This window comes from Melozone crissalis, unplaced genomic scaffold (genome assembly GCF_028551555.1).
Source record: "Melozone crissalis strain CALT ecotype California unplaced genomic scaffold, PUWL_Pcris_2 ptg000008l_1, whole genome shotgun sequence".
NCBI classification, from domain to species: domain Eukaryota; kingdom Metazoa; phylum Chordata; class Aves; order Passeriformes; family Passerellidae; genus Melozone; species Melozone crissalis.
In genome coordinates this window covers 114,942-131,229 of record NW_026535786.1, presented here as the reverse complement: position 1 = coordinate 131,229, position 16,288 = coordinate 114,942, and the positions used below count along the sequence as shown (strand labels likewise).

Sequence of the window (16,288 nt, the reverse complement as noted above, 5' to 3'; positions counted from 1 at the left end):
CTAGTTTTCCTTACAGCAGTGGAAGTCAGGAGCCCATGTGCTGAAGTCAGCAGGTTCACCTGAGTGGTGACAGATTTACCTGCAGATTTACCTGCACAAGTGACACGGGAACAGCACCAGCCATCCTGCACAGGACCCCCGGAGCATTTGAGCCTTCAGCTGAAGGTGTGCTCAGAGACGCCCCAGTGCCTTCAGCTGGGCTTCTGACCAGACCTCTGTTCATCTGTGCAGCACGACCAAGTTCTGAAAACAGCTGTAAAAATGCAGTTTATAGTCTGCTAAAATGCTGTCTTATAGGTTTTCCCTTCTTTATATAACTTTGAATTATTATCAAATGCTGCTAAAACATTGCAGACAGCTTCATAATAATAAAAACCAAGAGCCAAGTGATTGCTACCTTCAACTTAAAAGCCAATTTTAGAATTTTTTTATATTTATAATGGCAAAATTACTTTTCTCCATTTACATTAAATCTTCAATTGCACAAGCTTCATTAGTACACGTTAGAAAATAAGAAGCTTTTAGAGAAAAGGGTTATGGATGGATACTTCCACTCTGTCCATGTTTCCTGCAGCTACTCTCCTTATACAGCCTATTAAGGAAAGCATCTGCAGCTCACTGGTGAGCTAATGACTGACATTTAGGAGTAATTATTATCACCTTCTATACATTTGTCTAACCACACCTCCTTTGAAGCCTATTAAAACTTAACTGAGTTGTTCAAAACCTGAAATTTCTAAACTAACATTCACATCAAACTTCAAAATAAATACAATTTAATACAAAATTTTAGAAAAAAACCCCTGAACTTACTTAGAATCACATGGATGCAATAGCCTGTGCTAGTAATTAGCTATTTCAGAGAGCTGTGTGTGTACCTTAAAATGACTCAGTATGTGATTTTCTCTACATCTGGTTACAAGTACTGGAAAAAGAAAATACTGTCTCTACAAAGTGCTGCGTTCCTCTTACAAGAGCCAATGTAAAAATCAGGATGTTTAAAAACTTCTCAACATTTTGCAGGATAACACCCAAGACAGGTTTAGAGACTGTGATAATCTTCATGAAAGAAACTCTTTCAGTAGTTAGAACAGCCGTGACAGGATGGGTTTCCAACATTGTCCTTCTCTGAAGTCTCCTTTAAATGATGGCATCGTGTTCATCGCTGTAACAGGAACACAGTAATTAATGCTCTGCACTACAAGCAACAGCCAACATGACAAAGAGCCACCCAGATGCTGCTGAGAAGGTTATTTTGTGAGCACAGGATGCCTTGCTAGGAAGGAGTAAGGACACACTGATCTGGGAGTTACAGTCTTCTCTGAGACAGGCCTGAATTTAGCTGAACAGTTTTGTTTTGTCAACATTCCTCCAGCTTCACTGGCCTCATTAACACCTTGTCTTCCACATGTCATTCATGCACTCTTACATCAGCTGTTGCTCAGGCCTGTTTATCCTATCTGTCTTACCTATAACCAGTAGTAAAGTTCATCAAAGCTACTGCATAAGCTCAGCAGCAGGTTCCCTTTGTTTTGAAGATGCTGTTGATGTGAATTTTAAAATACCCATTCACAAACACCACTTTGGGTAATGGTGCAGCAGGGACTGGCTTCACTCCATGACCAGTAAGGAGGAGTCAAGATGGAGTGAAAAAAAGGCCTGGATACCAGTATCTCAACACTGTAATGACATCACCTCACTTAGAACAAGCTTCTTGACTGAGATGGATGACACTGAAGAGGAAAAGTAAAGCAACCTAGTTCTTAAACTAAATGTGGGTGAGTCCTGAAGCCTGCAGTAGAGCCAAACATAAATAATAGCAAGTGGGAGGGTAAGATAAGAAATTGGTAAGGACAAGAAACTTTGACTAGAATTCACTACACATTAATGGCAAGGGGGACAAAAACACCAAAGAATGAACAGACAAACAGAGTCTAGGAGAAAGAAGAAATCTTGCAAACTGCAGGAAGTTTCAGTGAAATGTTAACTATTCATGGACTAGCTAAAAGACAAGGATCCTTCTAAAAAGAATAGAATTATTTTATATAATAGATGAGAGAAAAGAAAAACACACAGAATAGAGGCTTATGAAGAATGGCAAAAGTGGTGAAAGACAAAACATCAGAGTTAAATCTCTTAATGATACTAATATAATGTACATTAAACAAATGTATCAGAGTTCATTCTACCCATTTGGTTTTCCTTTTCCCCCTCAAGAAAGTAATAAATGGCCAAGGGACAACCCCTTGGAAACTTACATGGTTCTGTACTGAATACCTCTTCGAGAGTGGTAAGTTTTGCATCCGATGTAGAGAATGACTAGGACTCCAAGAGTCAGCACAATGCCACCTACAAAACTGCCCACATCAAATCTGGAGGTTTTGACTATGACAGCCTCTGATTTTGATGTGGCTGAAAAGAAGGAAACAAAAGGCACATTTTAAAGAGCTCGCAAAATTGTGTTTTGAGGAACTACTCTACATCCTGCCCTCACCATTGATTTATCACCTAAAGACCCACTTAGACAAATTTAACCAAGATCAACTGACAAGACACAAGCCAAGCACACAAACCTAGGGCTCTGGTTTTAAGTGCCATCTTCTGGTGACAGGCACAGCTGATCCAACTGCTTGCTGTCTCTGCAAGACCAACTGCTCCTTCTCTCCACCTCCCTTTTTCTCCCTCCCTTTTCTCTCTCCTGCTCTCCCCTCCTACACGTGGAGCTCCTGCCCTTCTTAGGCCAGTTCTAGTGTTTTTCATACCCTCCATGAGCCAATTTAACTCACTAAGGTGGCCTGAAACGAACCTAAGCATCAAAGGAAGCTGCTTTCATCCAGATGAACATAACTGAGTCATCCTGCAAGAGGGGGTCCAACAGCCTCCAAGTCAGTCAGTGTAGTGGGAGCAGAACACTTGGTGGCAATGAGCTGCCGGGATTGCTTTACCTTGTCTGATGGAATTGTACCCTCACAGTCCCAAGTGAGATCAGCCCTGCAGCCTGACACAAACATTGACACAGACAACATGGCCTCAGATAAGCCACAGCTAGAACTGGTTACATCTGCTACAAACTCACACCAGTCTGTGCCTGGTTCTATTTGTACTTGCTACATACAGAGAGTTACATGATCAACCTCAAGTTCTTCTGGTGACACCTTCACCCACCCAATGACGCTTCACTGACATGTGAGCACTCCTGATGTGTTCAAAAGTGCAAGGAAATACTGAATTCTGCACTCACTGTTTTTGTATTATCAGGTACAGTTAAACTGTATTTGACAACTTTTACATACGGGGTGCCTCATGCACAGTCATGCTTTATTCTCTGTCAGGGTAATATTCATTACATTGCTAACAGAACTCAGTATTTTTACCAAGCCAGTAGACAAATTCTGAGATACAGGTCAGCTGTCAGCTGTGAAAAAGGGAGTATTAGAGATGAGTTCAAATAAATTGCAGAAAGGAGAGCTGAACAAACACAGAAGTTGTATTCAAAATTGAGGCTTTCTCCTTTGCACTGCTGATCTCCTTGCTGGTGGCTGCTAGATAAGACCACTTGTACTTTTTTTCCTTTTCCCTAAATCTGTCAAGTCTCTCAGTAAGCGGAGTACTCAGAGCAACATTATCCAGCTTAGTAATGAATTCCCACTTCACTCTTGCTTTTTAGCACGCAAATACCTTCTTTCTTCTTTTTTTTTGACACTGCTGTAGAATGAACTGTTCTACAACCCATGTGAATGTGCATCCAAGCCTTAATGAGCTTGCTGAAATGAACTCACCTGTTACAGAGGTGGAGGAAGTCTTAGAAGTGGTCACCACTGTAGCGTTGCCTTGTGGCGATGTGACTGCTGAGGCTGTGGTGGGTGTCACTGTCTGGCTGGTTTTGGTGGGCTGAATTGTCAGGATGACAGACGTGGGGGTGGTGGTGGTGTTGGGCTGACTGGTACTGGTCACATGAGCAGTACTGCTGGACACTCCTGGAAATTTTTGTGATACCACGCAGAAAAATTAATCAAAAGAAACAACTGTACACTCATTGAGTAAGACCACATTTATCATGCCCAAATAGAACGACAGAGGAACAATGAAAATGCCACTGCATGGTGTCCAGGCTTGCATACAGACTTTCCTTTGGGAAGATCTAACTTCTGATTTCTGGGCCTCAAGGTCAAGAATTATTTAAAGGAAAGGCTATAATGAAAACCTGGATAATATGGATAATATATGATGACTTTTAGGTGAGTCATGAGTTAGGTGATGACTTTTTTTTTTTTTTTGTAACAACCTAGTTCCACAGAATCACGCTTAACTTATAAGATGTTAAAATGTAATGAAGTTCTCAATCAAGCGTTACTTTTGATTTGAAGTGCCTACATTTTCAGACAACAAAGCTTTTCTGGTAAGAACAGAAGAATTTCAGTAATGATTTGATCTTTCATTTGCTTTTGAACGAAACACTAGCATTACCAGGGTTCCATATACATTAAAATATACCACAGAGAATTCTGAATTTATGTGGTAGGGATAAAACATGATAAAATTTAAACTAAATACATGTACTGCTTAAGTTAATTATTTAGTCTTGCCAAGGTTAAAACAAAGGCTGGAATGCTTTTTCTCAAGTTTCATTGACGTAGTGTCTTTTACTTACACTTCCCCTTCCCTCCTCAGAAAACACTAATGAACTGTTCAGAATAAAAATACCATTATACAAAACACAAGAATAATAGAAATTTCTATTTATAGCAAAATCCTTAGAACTTTCATGGAAGGCAGCCAGACAGAATGATTGTAAGACAATTACTTATTTTTCTAAGAAGGAACTAACAAAAACCATGAGACTGTCATGCAACTAAACATTTCTCTAAGCAGACAGTAGTATGCAAATAGCTTTTATGTATGAAAGAATTCTAGAGAGAAACAGCTCCTTTGCAGCTGTCTACTTCTGTATTGTTTCTATAGCTTCACACAAGCTGGGCTCATTTTACACCCCTTGAAAAGTTTTCAACATGGAATTTCAAATATCTAATTGTATCTAATTATCTATTATCTAATCTATTATCTATTTATTTTCTATCTATATCTATTATCTAATTATAGCCACGTTTTCTTGAAATTGTCTAAAAATAGAAAAATTGGAGGATAGTTTCATCTCAATTCTACAGTAAGTGTGATGCTCAATTTCTGCCTTTTTTTATACAGCATTTAAAATGCTTCTGTAGAATAGAATTCTTGTTGTGTAAAACATGAAGAACTACATACAAAACTGTCTTTGCTAAGATTAAGTATCACAGCTTCCAGTGCTCATATGAGCACCAAAAACTTTAAAAAACCTCATCAATATAACAATGTAAACATGCAGAAAGGAACTAGCCTACACAATGCTTCTGAGTCATTTAGCATTAAAACTACTGAAATACCAAAATAGAGAATCCTTTGTAAATGTTATTTGTTTTCCTGTTCTTTAATGTTATAACTGTATTGTGCCATAAACCCAGAAAACCCTCTGAAATGAGCATTCATTGAGGTGGAACAATTGGAACACTATATTGATTTGCTTACCTTGTTGCAATTACAAAAATTCAGTTCCTCTGTGAAGCATGCATAAAATACATCAGACAAAATTCAGGGCATGTTTTAATACTGACAGGTAAAACTCCCCAAAGGCACAATGATCCATAAATATCAAATGGTTCCTCATTGTAGGCAGCAAGCAAGGAAATGTGTATGTGGAAACCATCTACAGTTACATGACATGAAACCACCCCTGGTAAGTACATTCCTAACATAAGTGATACCAAAAAAGGACCAATCTGGATGCAAGTGTCAAGCAGTTTTCTGTGGGTTGTTTTTGAGCTGAGATTTCTGAGTGTCAAAGAGCCTTCTGTTTCTGAGCAATACAATGGCTAACTGTTAGATGTATAACATTATAAAATGATGTTACACAAAGCTGGTACTCATTCCATGGGTATTAAATTACCCTACGGAACACCTGAGTCAGGATGAAAAAAATCCAAACATCTATGAGGGATTTCAGCACATTTGCACATTACTTTTCCCCCCCTCTCTTTTCTAGTAGCAATCCTTTTTTTTTTTTACTTAATCAAGATTACAATCCTTGGTGATGTAACTTTAACAGTAAAATCTGTCTAATCTCTAGACCTATCTTTCATAATGTATTTAGCATCAGTCATCTCAAAACATCATTGGGAGGCCACCTGAGGCAGCTGGAGAATTTGGGAAGCTGACATGAATCAGGCACGAATCTGTTCCTCTCCATCTTTGAAAAATCTTACCTGTACTATTTTACAAACAGTGAAGATGAAAGAATATTTACTAGCAACATCTGTCTTTTTATCTTTTATTGCCCTAATTACTTTCCCCCAAAAGACCAGCTGGGCTTCATCAAACACTGCACTAAACAAACCCTGACTGCCCGAGTTATTTTTTATTATTTAAAAAGGATGCATGGCAGTAATATAGTTCAGGTTTATGATGCTTTGTTTTTAAGTGACAAGTATTTTACATAGTTTGCTACCTGTGTTTAAGTATTAAATAACTATGCTATAATCATCAACTTAAAAAAAATATATACATAGCATATAGATAAGAATCCTTAGAGCACTAAAGGAGTAGCAGCATGTGCTGCTAACTCAACAAGCACAAAACTCAATTTGTGCAAGCACTGTGCTAACATGCAAGATTATTATGGAATACCCTTCCGAAAATAAATACTTTCTCTTGCAAGGAAAATGATTGAATGAAACAGACTTTTGCCTCCCTCACCAAGAACTCCCTTCCTCCCACTCCTCCCCAAAAAAATAATAGCAGAGACTTTAACCAAAATTAATTAAGCACATATACCTACTATTCTTTTTTCTGAAGAGGGTGAGACAGATAATCAAAATACATGAACACTGTATTAAAATCTATGACATTTCTAATGAGGGAAAAAAAGACAAAGAAGGGGAATCACAAAACCTGCAAAGCAAGGCACAGCTATCTGTTAGGTTTAGCCTATGTCTAGCAGTAAAGGGCTCAGGCTTCTTTTTAGTGTTATTATCCAAAACTAGTAAAACTCAGAGCTCTCCAAGAAACCTGCAAGGGCTGGAGCAGAAGTCAGAAGGAGCACAGAGTGGGTGAAACACTGTGGCTTCACACACTTAGGGGATGGCCACAAGGCAACAAGGAGAATACAGAAATCTCTGGACTTTCCAAGTCAGACATGCTTGAACTGCTACACTGCAGGCAATGGAATGAGACACTGCACCACTTGCTTCCTATCAAAAGGAAGGTCTTTGCAAAGACCTTTGTAAAGACCTTCGGGGTTTTTTTTCTTCCCCAAGTGAGTATTTTATACTTAAATGAAAAAAGAAGCACCTTCTGAGTGTGCTAGCTCAGAGCTTATCTGGAAATTACAGAGACAAAATATAAGAGTTGTACTAGAAATGAAATTACATAGCTGGGACTTTAGGATCAGCATAAAACTCCACAAAAACACAAAGCATCTTAAGCAGACTAAACATTTCTGCCCTGCCTTCACATGGCTCTTAACACAAAGGAGCCCCAGTTTCTAGCTTCTCTCAGATGCAATATTCTATCTGTGCACCACAGCCTGAACAACTGCATGACATTAACTTATATCCAGTCCTTACTAATGCAGTGAAATCTCTCTGTGCAAGTTCTTCCAGGAGATTAATGTTTTAACTCCCTTTTTTACCTTACTTACAGTTGTTCTGGCAGGTTGTGAAGAAAATACAGTAGTGATAGAACAATGAAAACATACTCATGACAAATTGTTCCACTTGACTGACACGGACTTAAATGGCACTATTTTGTGCTATGAGCTCTCTAAGGATTATTTTCTGAGGTATTAGGTGCCATGAGGTTGTAGTGAGGTGAGCATCGGTCTCTTCAACAATGTATCAAATGAAAGGACAACAGGAAATGGCTTCAAGTTGTGCCAGGGGATATTAGAAAAAAAAAAATCACTGAAAGAGTGGTTAGGCATTGGAATAAGTTGCCCAGGGAGCTGGTGGAGTCACCAGCTCTGGAAGTGTCCAAGAGAAGCCTGGATGTGGCCCATGGGGACATGGTTTAGGGGTGACTATGGCAGTGCTACACTGATGGCTGGACAGATGATCCTGAAGCTCTCCTCCAACCTTGATGATCCTGTGATTCTGTGAGTCTTATGTAAAAAGAAATGGAGTCCTACTCTTGAAACTCAAGCTCCCAGTATTTCATTATACCCTAAATTAGTTTATTGTGAAATAACATTAAACAGATGTGCACTGTTTGCATAACAACCTATTCATCTTCATGAAAATGGAAGAAGCTTGCTTAAAGATGAAGAATAAACATTTAAAAAACCCAACTTCTTGCAATTCTTCCTCAAAGTTAAATTTTGATTCCTGTGTCTAAATGGCAATAGAAATATAATTTTTGACGAAGTATGGTATCTAAATTTGAGAAACAATATAGCTTCTCTTCAGAGTTGTTTTACATGTTGCTTCCAGCCTTAAAATGGTAACACCTGTCTCAAATACTCACTTTTGATGGCCTGTTCTTTAGAATTTGCTATGATCAGGGTTAGGGGTTTGGAACTAACTTCTAGGTTCACAGTCATGAACAGATACATACCTCCTGTAGGTGTTGCTGCAGTTTGTGTGGATGATGCAGTGGCATTGGGTGAGCTGCTATTGTCTTCAAGGAAAAAAAAGGCAACAAGAAAATCAGTATTATTCATGTTAATTTTAACATACTATAATTAAGGTACCCACAAGACAATACTGTCCTCAGGGTATCTGTGCTTAGAGACTACAGCTGGGAATACAGCAGACAGTAGCCCATCCCAAAGCAGATGGTTTTTATCCCTCTGCAAAATGCTTCCAGATCTCAGTGCAGTAAGAACACAGTTAACACTGCATGCACAGCAGTGCCCAAATGGCTTGCATCTGATTCTTTACACATCCTCTGTTTGTTGTCTTCCACTTCTATGTCATGTTTTATTCTGTTTGCTGCAAAATAGTCATACTGTCACTAATTTTCTTAACCTACTTATGCACTATGAGGCAAGGCAGCTTTTTATTTTTATTCCTCTATTTCAGTTCCATTTTGCCATCTCTTGATCTTTTCTTTCATTTTGTTGCATCTCTGCTGCAAACTGGAATGATACTGGGAATATACTGCAGTCAAGTAGGGGCAGACAGATACTCTGAGAAACATCTTACTGCATACCTAAGTTCCCTACACAAAAAAGTCCCAAGAATGTACCAGTTTCCAAACATAAAATGCAACCCAGTCTTAGTGGCTTTGCCTTTCTCTCCTTTGTTTCACTTCTCCTTTTCCTGTTCTCTTTTTCTTGTCCCTCCTTCCTCCTTATAGCCCTCCTTCCTGCTTCTAGCCTTCTCAGGCACTCCCCCACTCATTTCTCTCCACATTGCTGCATCCCTCTTCAGAGATTAAGTGTCTCTTCCTCCTGGCAAAGATTTACTGGGCTGTTCCTGGGAGTGTCACTGCCCATACCTTCCCCCCTTCATTCTGCACTGTTGTGAATGCCCATTCTGTGACCATTCTGTTCTCTGAAGTAAGTCATCTTTTACAGCACCCTCCAACACTGGCAGGGCTATGTGCCTTGCAACAGCTCTGCTGCTTTTCAGCATGGCTGAAGAACAAAGTATAACCTCAGAGATTAAGAGGAGAGCGACAGAGTTACTGCAATCAAGAAGCAGACCTACACCTATTTCCTCTGAATGGATCTGCTGTTCTTACCACTGGAAAAGTCTAGTCTAAAACTATACATTACAAGCAAGGTCAGGTTAAGAACAAATGCACCAAATTTACATCTTCATACCAAAAAATGGTAGGAGGGGTGGAAATTACAGAGGGCATTACTTTGCTTTTTGTTTGGTATAATCACAGCCAAGTAGCCCCCGACACTGTGTACTGCACAATCAACCCTTACACTGACACAACTGGGACATTAAGTTGCAGATTTAACTGCCTTTGAGAAAGGGTCTATGATTGTACAATTACAAGCACATTCTTTCTTACATATGTTGACTTTTATCCCAGCATAAGCCATGGATATGCCTGGGGTTAAACTTTTTCCACAAAGGCCCAACACGGTAACCAGAACACATCTTTCAGTTTTCCCCAGGTTCCAAGTGCTTACTTTGGCAACCCTGGGACAGCTCTGGATGGGGACTGCACGTTCATACAGGTAAAAAGGAGCCACATCTACTGCCTGGAATTTGGGTGTGAGTCAGTACTGCAATTCACACAAGACAGAGTGAGTTAACCAGCAGAGTATTGCTGGCCACCAGTAAATGAGATGACTGAAGTAATACAGGGCAAAAATGACTCAAATGAAAAAATGCCTTGCCTTTACATGAAGATCACTGAATTCTAATCTAGCACCATTCTTGGTTCTCCTTTTAACTATAAATTCACATTGCTGGGTGTTTCTAGTTCTGTACACAATATTTTCCCATTTTACTTCTCCTCTCTCTGTTGCTCTGCGGTACCCAAGGATATGAGAATTGAATTGGGTTTTACCGTTCCCCTTAAATATCTTTAATTGTCCCAGAATAGGTGTGGCAATCACAGTACCTCCCTTCTGCCCTACAGCTGCTCACAATTCAGTAAAATAAAATAAAGGGCAAATTATTACAAGACAGTTTAAGGAATACAACAAACAATGCATATTGCTTTTCTTGATGCTACTGAGGAACACCAACAGAAATGTCAAAAGTATTACCTGGCAACCTACTGCCTGGAATCGGAGTAGTGCTGTTCACACCTTCAGTGCTGTTTGTCCCTTCATTACCTACATTAAAAACCACAGGAATAATAAGATCGTTTTAGGGGGAAGAAGAACAAAAGGTTATAGCATCTGCCACTTGCTTTGGGTATAGAAATGACTAATTTACCATGGACAGGAATCAGTCATAATGATGATATAGAAGCATGTTAGCACAACAGCCTGCTCTGAGCGCATTAAAAGTGACATCATTTATACTACCCAACCACCAAATGAAACTCCTCCTACCCTTTATCTTCTCCATCATCCCCATCCCAAGTTTTTATCTTCCTTAAGATGAAATGAGACCAAAAGAAGCAAAATCTCAGGCACATTCCTTCAGTAATAACATCTGACCTAAATCACCTACAGCAGAAGAGAAAGAATTTCTCACTTCTATCTCTTCCTGTGAAGTTTGGCAGGCCTTTTCAGGCAGATAGGTGCTTCTCTAGCTCTAAATGGACAACATGGTAACACAAAGCTCCACTAAGAAGTTACATTATTCAGTTTGGGGCTAAGGGCACACTAATGCATCCACTGAGCATTTGGCAGGTGGGAAATGGGACTGAGAAGGATCACGCCTCTAAAGAAGTGATAAAATTTAAAGATAAACCACAGAGAATGATTAGACTGACATTATCACACATACAAGAGGATCAGCCGTGGATTCTGCCTTTGGTAACCAGTTTAGTTCTGATCACCTAATATCGTGTAAAAGACAAGCAAATAACCTAAACTGAGTATCACAGAAATAGGGCATTTTCTCCTTGCTTACAAAACCTTAGTCAAGGACTCAAAATGGTGAAGTTTGCAAATGGCAAAATAACTCATTGTATCTCATCCCTTCAATATCAAGACCAAGGGCAGCACGGCAAAGTATGTTACACTGTTTAATTAGGGAGATTAGGGAAAACAAGCAAACAAAGGATGGGACGCTGCTAAACTAAGCTTCCCCACAGAGGACCCAATCCTGCAAAAACTGTTCTATATCCCACATGAAACAATGATCTGACTGGGAAAGCTAAGCCACCACAAAACTGACACTACCTCCTTCTTCAACAGCACACAATGGTTGTTTCTGCAGAGAAATTTTTTAACCAGTAGAAAGGGCTCAGTATATTACTGGTTGAAAGAGACAGGCAGGGAATAGAGGTGGAAGTAAAGGCAGGACTGTCTCAGTTTAGTTCGGACCAGCTTGGACTGCACATATTGAAATATGTCAAGGACCTTATCCAGTTTAAAAGATGCTTATTTTTTTCCTTCTTAAACAAACCAAAACACTGGTAAGTTTCTTAGTTTGACTAACATGCACTGGCTCCAGAATATAAATGCTTCTTAAATGGGGTTTTGCATAAGCATATTCCACATTGGAATACATCACAGTGAATGGGACAAGGCAGATAAAAGAACATCTTAAAATGACACTATTCCCAAAGTGTTCTCTAGCCTGAGACTGTGCCCTTGAATTTGAAGCTGCATGAATCACTGCAATGGCAAGCAGGAGACTTCAAATGGAGGCAGAAAGGACTCCTTTTATGCAGGGAGAAAGGACTCCTTTTATGCAGGGCTGGCTCTGACAAGTAGAACCTCTCATCCCAGACAACAGGCTTCACCGTTCAACTGTCCCAAAGCAAAACAGGGAGGGGATCTGGCCTTCTCCAGGAAGCAGAAGTGCAGGGGTTAGAAATCCACACTGGCCCAGGTGTAGATACATGGGCTAGCACAGGAAGGAAGGGGAGAGAGTCAGCAGCCAGCTGCAGCATCCTGTGCACGAGCAGAAGCAGAGCTCTTGGGGCCACAGCATCAGCTGCAACATCAGGCCTATGAATCTTAAGCAGAGAAACTCTGTGCTGAGGTTTACTCTCCCTGTGACCCAGAGGAGAGAGGACAGAAAGAAAGGATCTCCTGTTTTCATTTTTCACAGCTAAAAAGAACCAACACAGGGATATACCCAACTTAAACCTGGATCAGAGCACCACATACTGGAAAAGGACAGAGATGAGGGATCAACATGAGTTTTGTCCAACAACACTGTTCTGCTGTGTTTAAGGTCAGTCACAGATACAGCTAAAAAACCACAGAACTGTGGCTGGCTGGGGTGTATCTGAAGGCAAGCGTGCTTCCTGTGAAAGCCGCTGTCAGAGTCTGGCATTTCGAGTGCTTTCAGGGCCTCTTGCGGTTTTGTTGCTCTAGTGCATCAGAAGTCACAAACTGAAGACAATCTGGATATGCAAACTTTCAAAAGGGCAAAATCAGTCCAATTATTCCAGTTTCATAGCTGGAATTGGGATTTCTAAAGTGGCAGAGACTGAAGATTTGTGCTTGGGTGTTAAACAAATACATACAGGGTGTGTGATAGGAATAGCTCTGATACCTGCTAAAAATAAAAAGGACGGGATGTTAAATGGACTTGATTTTGCCAGGTGCTGCAAAAATCAACACAGTGGATAGCAGTCACTTGGAATCTGTAGTCTTCAGCTTAGACACATACCAAATTACTATTCTCCATGGCTGAACCCTGGTAGAAGGAACCTACACAAATGAATGCCAATAGTCACTCAACTACCTGCATGTGACAAAGGTCAATTTGTTCACTCCAACCACTACATAAATGACAAACTCCTTTCTCAGAACTCACACACTTTATGTCTAGTGTAGCTAAACTTTATGCTGCACAAAATGTTGGTATATGAACTTCCAATGTTACTAAGCACAGCTTTACATACTCATTTTGGGGACATGGCAAAAGTTGTATTTAAAACTCTCTTTGGGCATTGTCTCTTTTCAAGATTAATGCATAGCAGGCACAGAGGGGAGTTTTATGCCCAAGTCATTCTGCTGTTGTTGGTTTAAAACCCCAAAAGTACAGAAGCACTGAAAATGTGCAGTCCATCAGAAAGGTCACTCACTTGCTCAGTAATCTCTAAGAAATCCAGATGAGGAAGAGCTGAGGTGCTGGAACGGTTAAAGCACAGATCTTAGATGAATATGAATATAGCTTCTTCTAAGACAATATGATACACTAAAATCAAAATATCAAGCCTGTTTTCAGGCCTGAAGGCTGCTGCTGCTGCTGCTGTTTTTTTTACTGTGAGTAGTTCTGTACACAAGTAAGCTCTTGGAAGATGTCACTCGCTACCTTTTCTCAGCACAACAGGAAGGGGGTGGGGGCCGCTTCCTGACAGGGAGAGGGGATTTTCCTTACTCAGGTACCAGGAAGCCAGATGGATTTTACATAATAGAGGGAAGGATTTTTTCTAAACCATATTATTTTAGTTAAATAACATTTCTTCCACTGGCTTGACTGACACATAGAAATAAAACTGTCCAGCAGAGTAAAAGAGCAGCATTATATTGAAATAACCACTCTGCACAAAAATATTAACTGGAGTGAGACACATCTGCCACTTTCACTTTTTGCATATTGGAGTATTTGATGAGGTTCACACTTCCTCCTGTAGTGCTGATTAGATAATCACAAATGTCTGCTGAAATCAACACAAACCTCAGCAGTACTTTCTGGAAGCTTCTAAGCGGACAAAGGGGAAAAAAATAAAAGCTATTTCAACAGATACATTAAACTGAGCCTTAAAAGGGCACAATTTCTTTCAACATATCACAGCTGAGCTCCAGAGGAAGCTCACATACAGAGGAAGGACTACAACTGAGTTTGAGGAGTTACATGAGAGCAGCCCTGCCCCAGGAGACAGCAGTGACTGTATTCTGAGTTAAATCACCACATGCACTCAGGAAGCAGCATGATAGAAGACAGATCAGTGAAATCTTATATCACATGAAATGACAGGCTATTGTTGTTAAATGGAGGTCATAAGATCTTAGTAAAGCAATAAACAAGTTACTGTTAACTCCTTTTAAAAACAACTTGCCCTTCTTTTGGGAAGAGAAATTATAAAGCTGTTTACATTCCTCATTCTATTTTTTAAAAATCAATTTATATTATAACTTCACCAGATTAAACAACAACATATTAACACTGCCGGACTGAGATTGCTCGGCAATATTTACAGCAGGTTACTTCCAGTACCCATCATCTTTTGACTTCTTTACTTTGGAAAATTGTGTGGCACCGTATGGGACACTTCAGTCTTCTGAAAAGGCAACTTCGGCAGCTCAGAGCTCTACGTTTCTCGGTTTACTTCATGCCTGTCAAGGCTGATCCCCTGACTGTGGTGTTCTGAGCCCGGGCACAAGGCTGCGCATTTGCTAGAACCGGCCACTGCAACGGGGCACTGCTGCGAGCGCCTGCCAGAAGCGCGACAAAGCGCGGCGGCTGTGCCACCCGCACCGCCACCCTGGGCCCGAAGCCCCTGGCCCGAAGCACAGCCCCAGAGAGGGCAGGGATCGGCCCTTCTCGGCCCTGCCGGGGCTGCCCCGGCCGGACCCTCCCGGGACGCTCCGGCTCCCGGGGGCGGGGCCGCGCCCGCGCATCCCTGAGGGCTCCCCGCGCTCCCCCAGCCCAAGCGCTGCCCGGGGGTTCTTCTCTCGTTGTTGTTCCTGTTTAACAAACACCCCGAGCGTTTCCCGCTCCTCCCCGTTTCTGTCACAGCTCCCGGACATGCCGGCCGGGCCCCCTCGGCTCCCGCTCGGGAGCAGTCAGTGACCGCCGGCCCGGCCCGTCCCGCTGCCGCGCCCCGGGACGCTCGGGGGCAGCCAGGGCGTATCCCCGGCCCCGCTCCGGCCACCAGCGGCGGGACGAGGCCTGGGCGGGCCCAGCGGAGTTGTGGCGGCAGCCGGCAGGCAGAGCGGCTGCGAGGGGCGCAGGGCCAGCCCCTCCGCTCGCCCGGCCCGTCCCCCCGCGGGCGCTACTCACGGGAGCCGCGGGCGAGCAGCAGCAGCGCCCACAGAGCGCAGGAGGCGCCGCCGAGGAGCCGCATGGCCGCGGAGGGGCCGCCGGAGCTCGCCGGGCGCGGTCTGCGCGGTGCCGGGCGAGGGGCGGGCCGGGGCGGGGCCGCGGGGCGGGGGCCGGGCTGGGCATGGGCGCGGCGAGGTGGGCTCTCCTCTCTCTCTCCTTTCTCCCAGTATTTTCCGCCAGAGTGGGCGGCGAAACGCTGCGGTGGTCGTAAGGGGAGGCTAGCAAGCGGGGAGATGCGTGTGCCTCACCAGGTGCTACAGAGGTGACACCCGAGCGGCGCTCTGGCGGTCTGTGAGCACCTGTGGAAACAGGGCCGAGCTCCTGCAGCGCCGCCTGCGAACAGCGCTCACGGCTGGTGATGTCGGGCTGTTTTCCAAATACCATTCAACATCTGCCAGCAGAGCCTCAACTCCGTGGATTTATCTTCCTTGTTAATCGTATCCACCTAACCAACACCTGGATTCACTGCACACACTTTCCCGAGGTGCCTGAAATTTCCCGATATGCTTGGAAAATTGTGAAACCGACCACAAAGGCGATGGGGAAAAGTGAAAGGGAACAATCGTGTTGTTCAGTTCTTTCAAATTTTTCCTGAGAACTTCTAACATAAATGT

General features: G+C 42.2%; 1 protein-coding gene across 1 annotated transcript; it reads right to left on the bottom strand.

The window, feature by feature from the left end:
• Positions 1–15,716, bottom strand: TMEM123 (transmembrane protein 123). Its single transcript, XM_054269908.1, has 6 exons — positions 15,633–15,716; positions 10,760–10,828; positions 8,641–8,703; positions 3,780–3,977; positions 2,259–2,412; positions 1–1,165 (listed from the first exon to the last, which is right to left on the bottom strand). The coding sequence occupies exons 1-6, from the start codon at positions 15,694–15,696 to the stop codon at positions 1,141–1,143; spliced, it is 573 nt and encodes a 190-aa protein (XP_054125883.1). The 5' UTR covers positions 15,697–15,716; the 3' UTR covers positions 1–1,140.
• Positions 15,717–16,288: the final 572 nt, after the last annotated feature.

Excerpts from the sequence above, each read along its gene's own strand:
- TMEM123 (XM_054269908.1), bottom strand. The coding sequence starts at position 15,696 with ATGCGGCTCCTCGGCGGCGCCTCCTGCGCTCTGTGGGCGCTGCTGCTG. Across the intron at positions 8,704-10,759 it reads TCCAGGCAGTAGGTTGCCAG|ACAATAGCAGCTCACCCAAT; the intron begins GTAATACTTTTG and ends TTTTCCTTGAAG. Across the intron at positions 3,978-8,640 it reads TGCAGCAACACCTACAGGAG|GAGTGTCCAGCAGTACTGCT; the intron begins GTATGTATCTGT and ends AAAAATTTCCAG.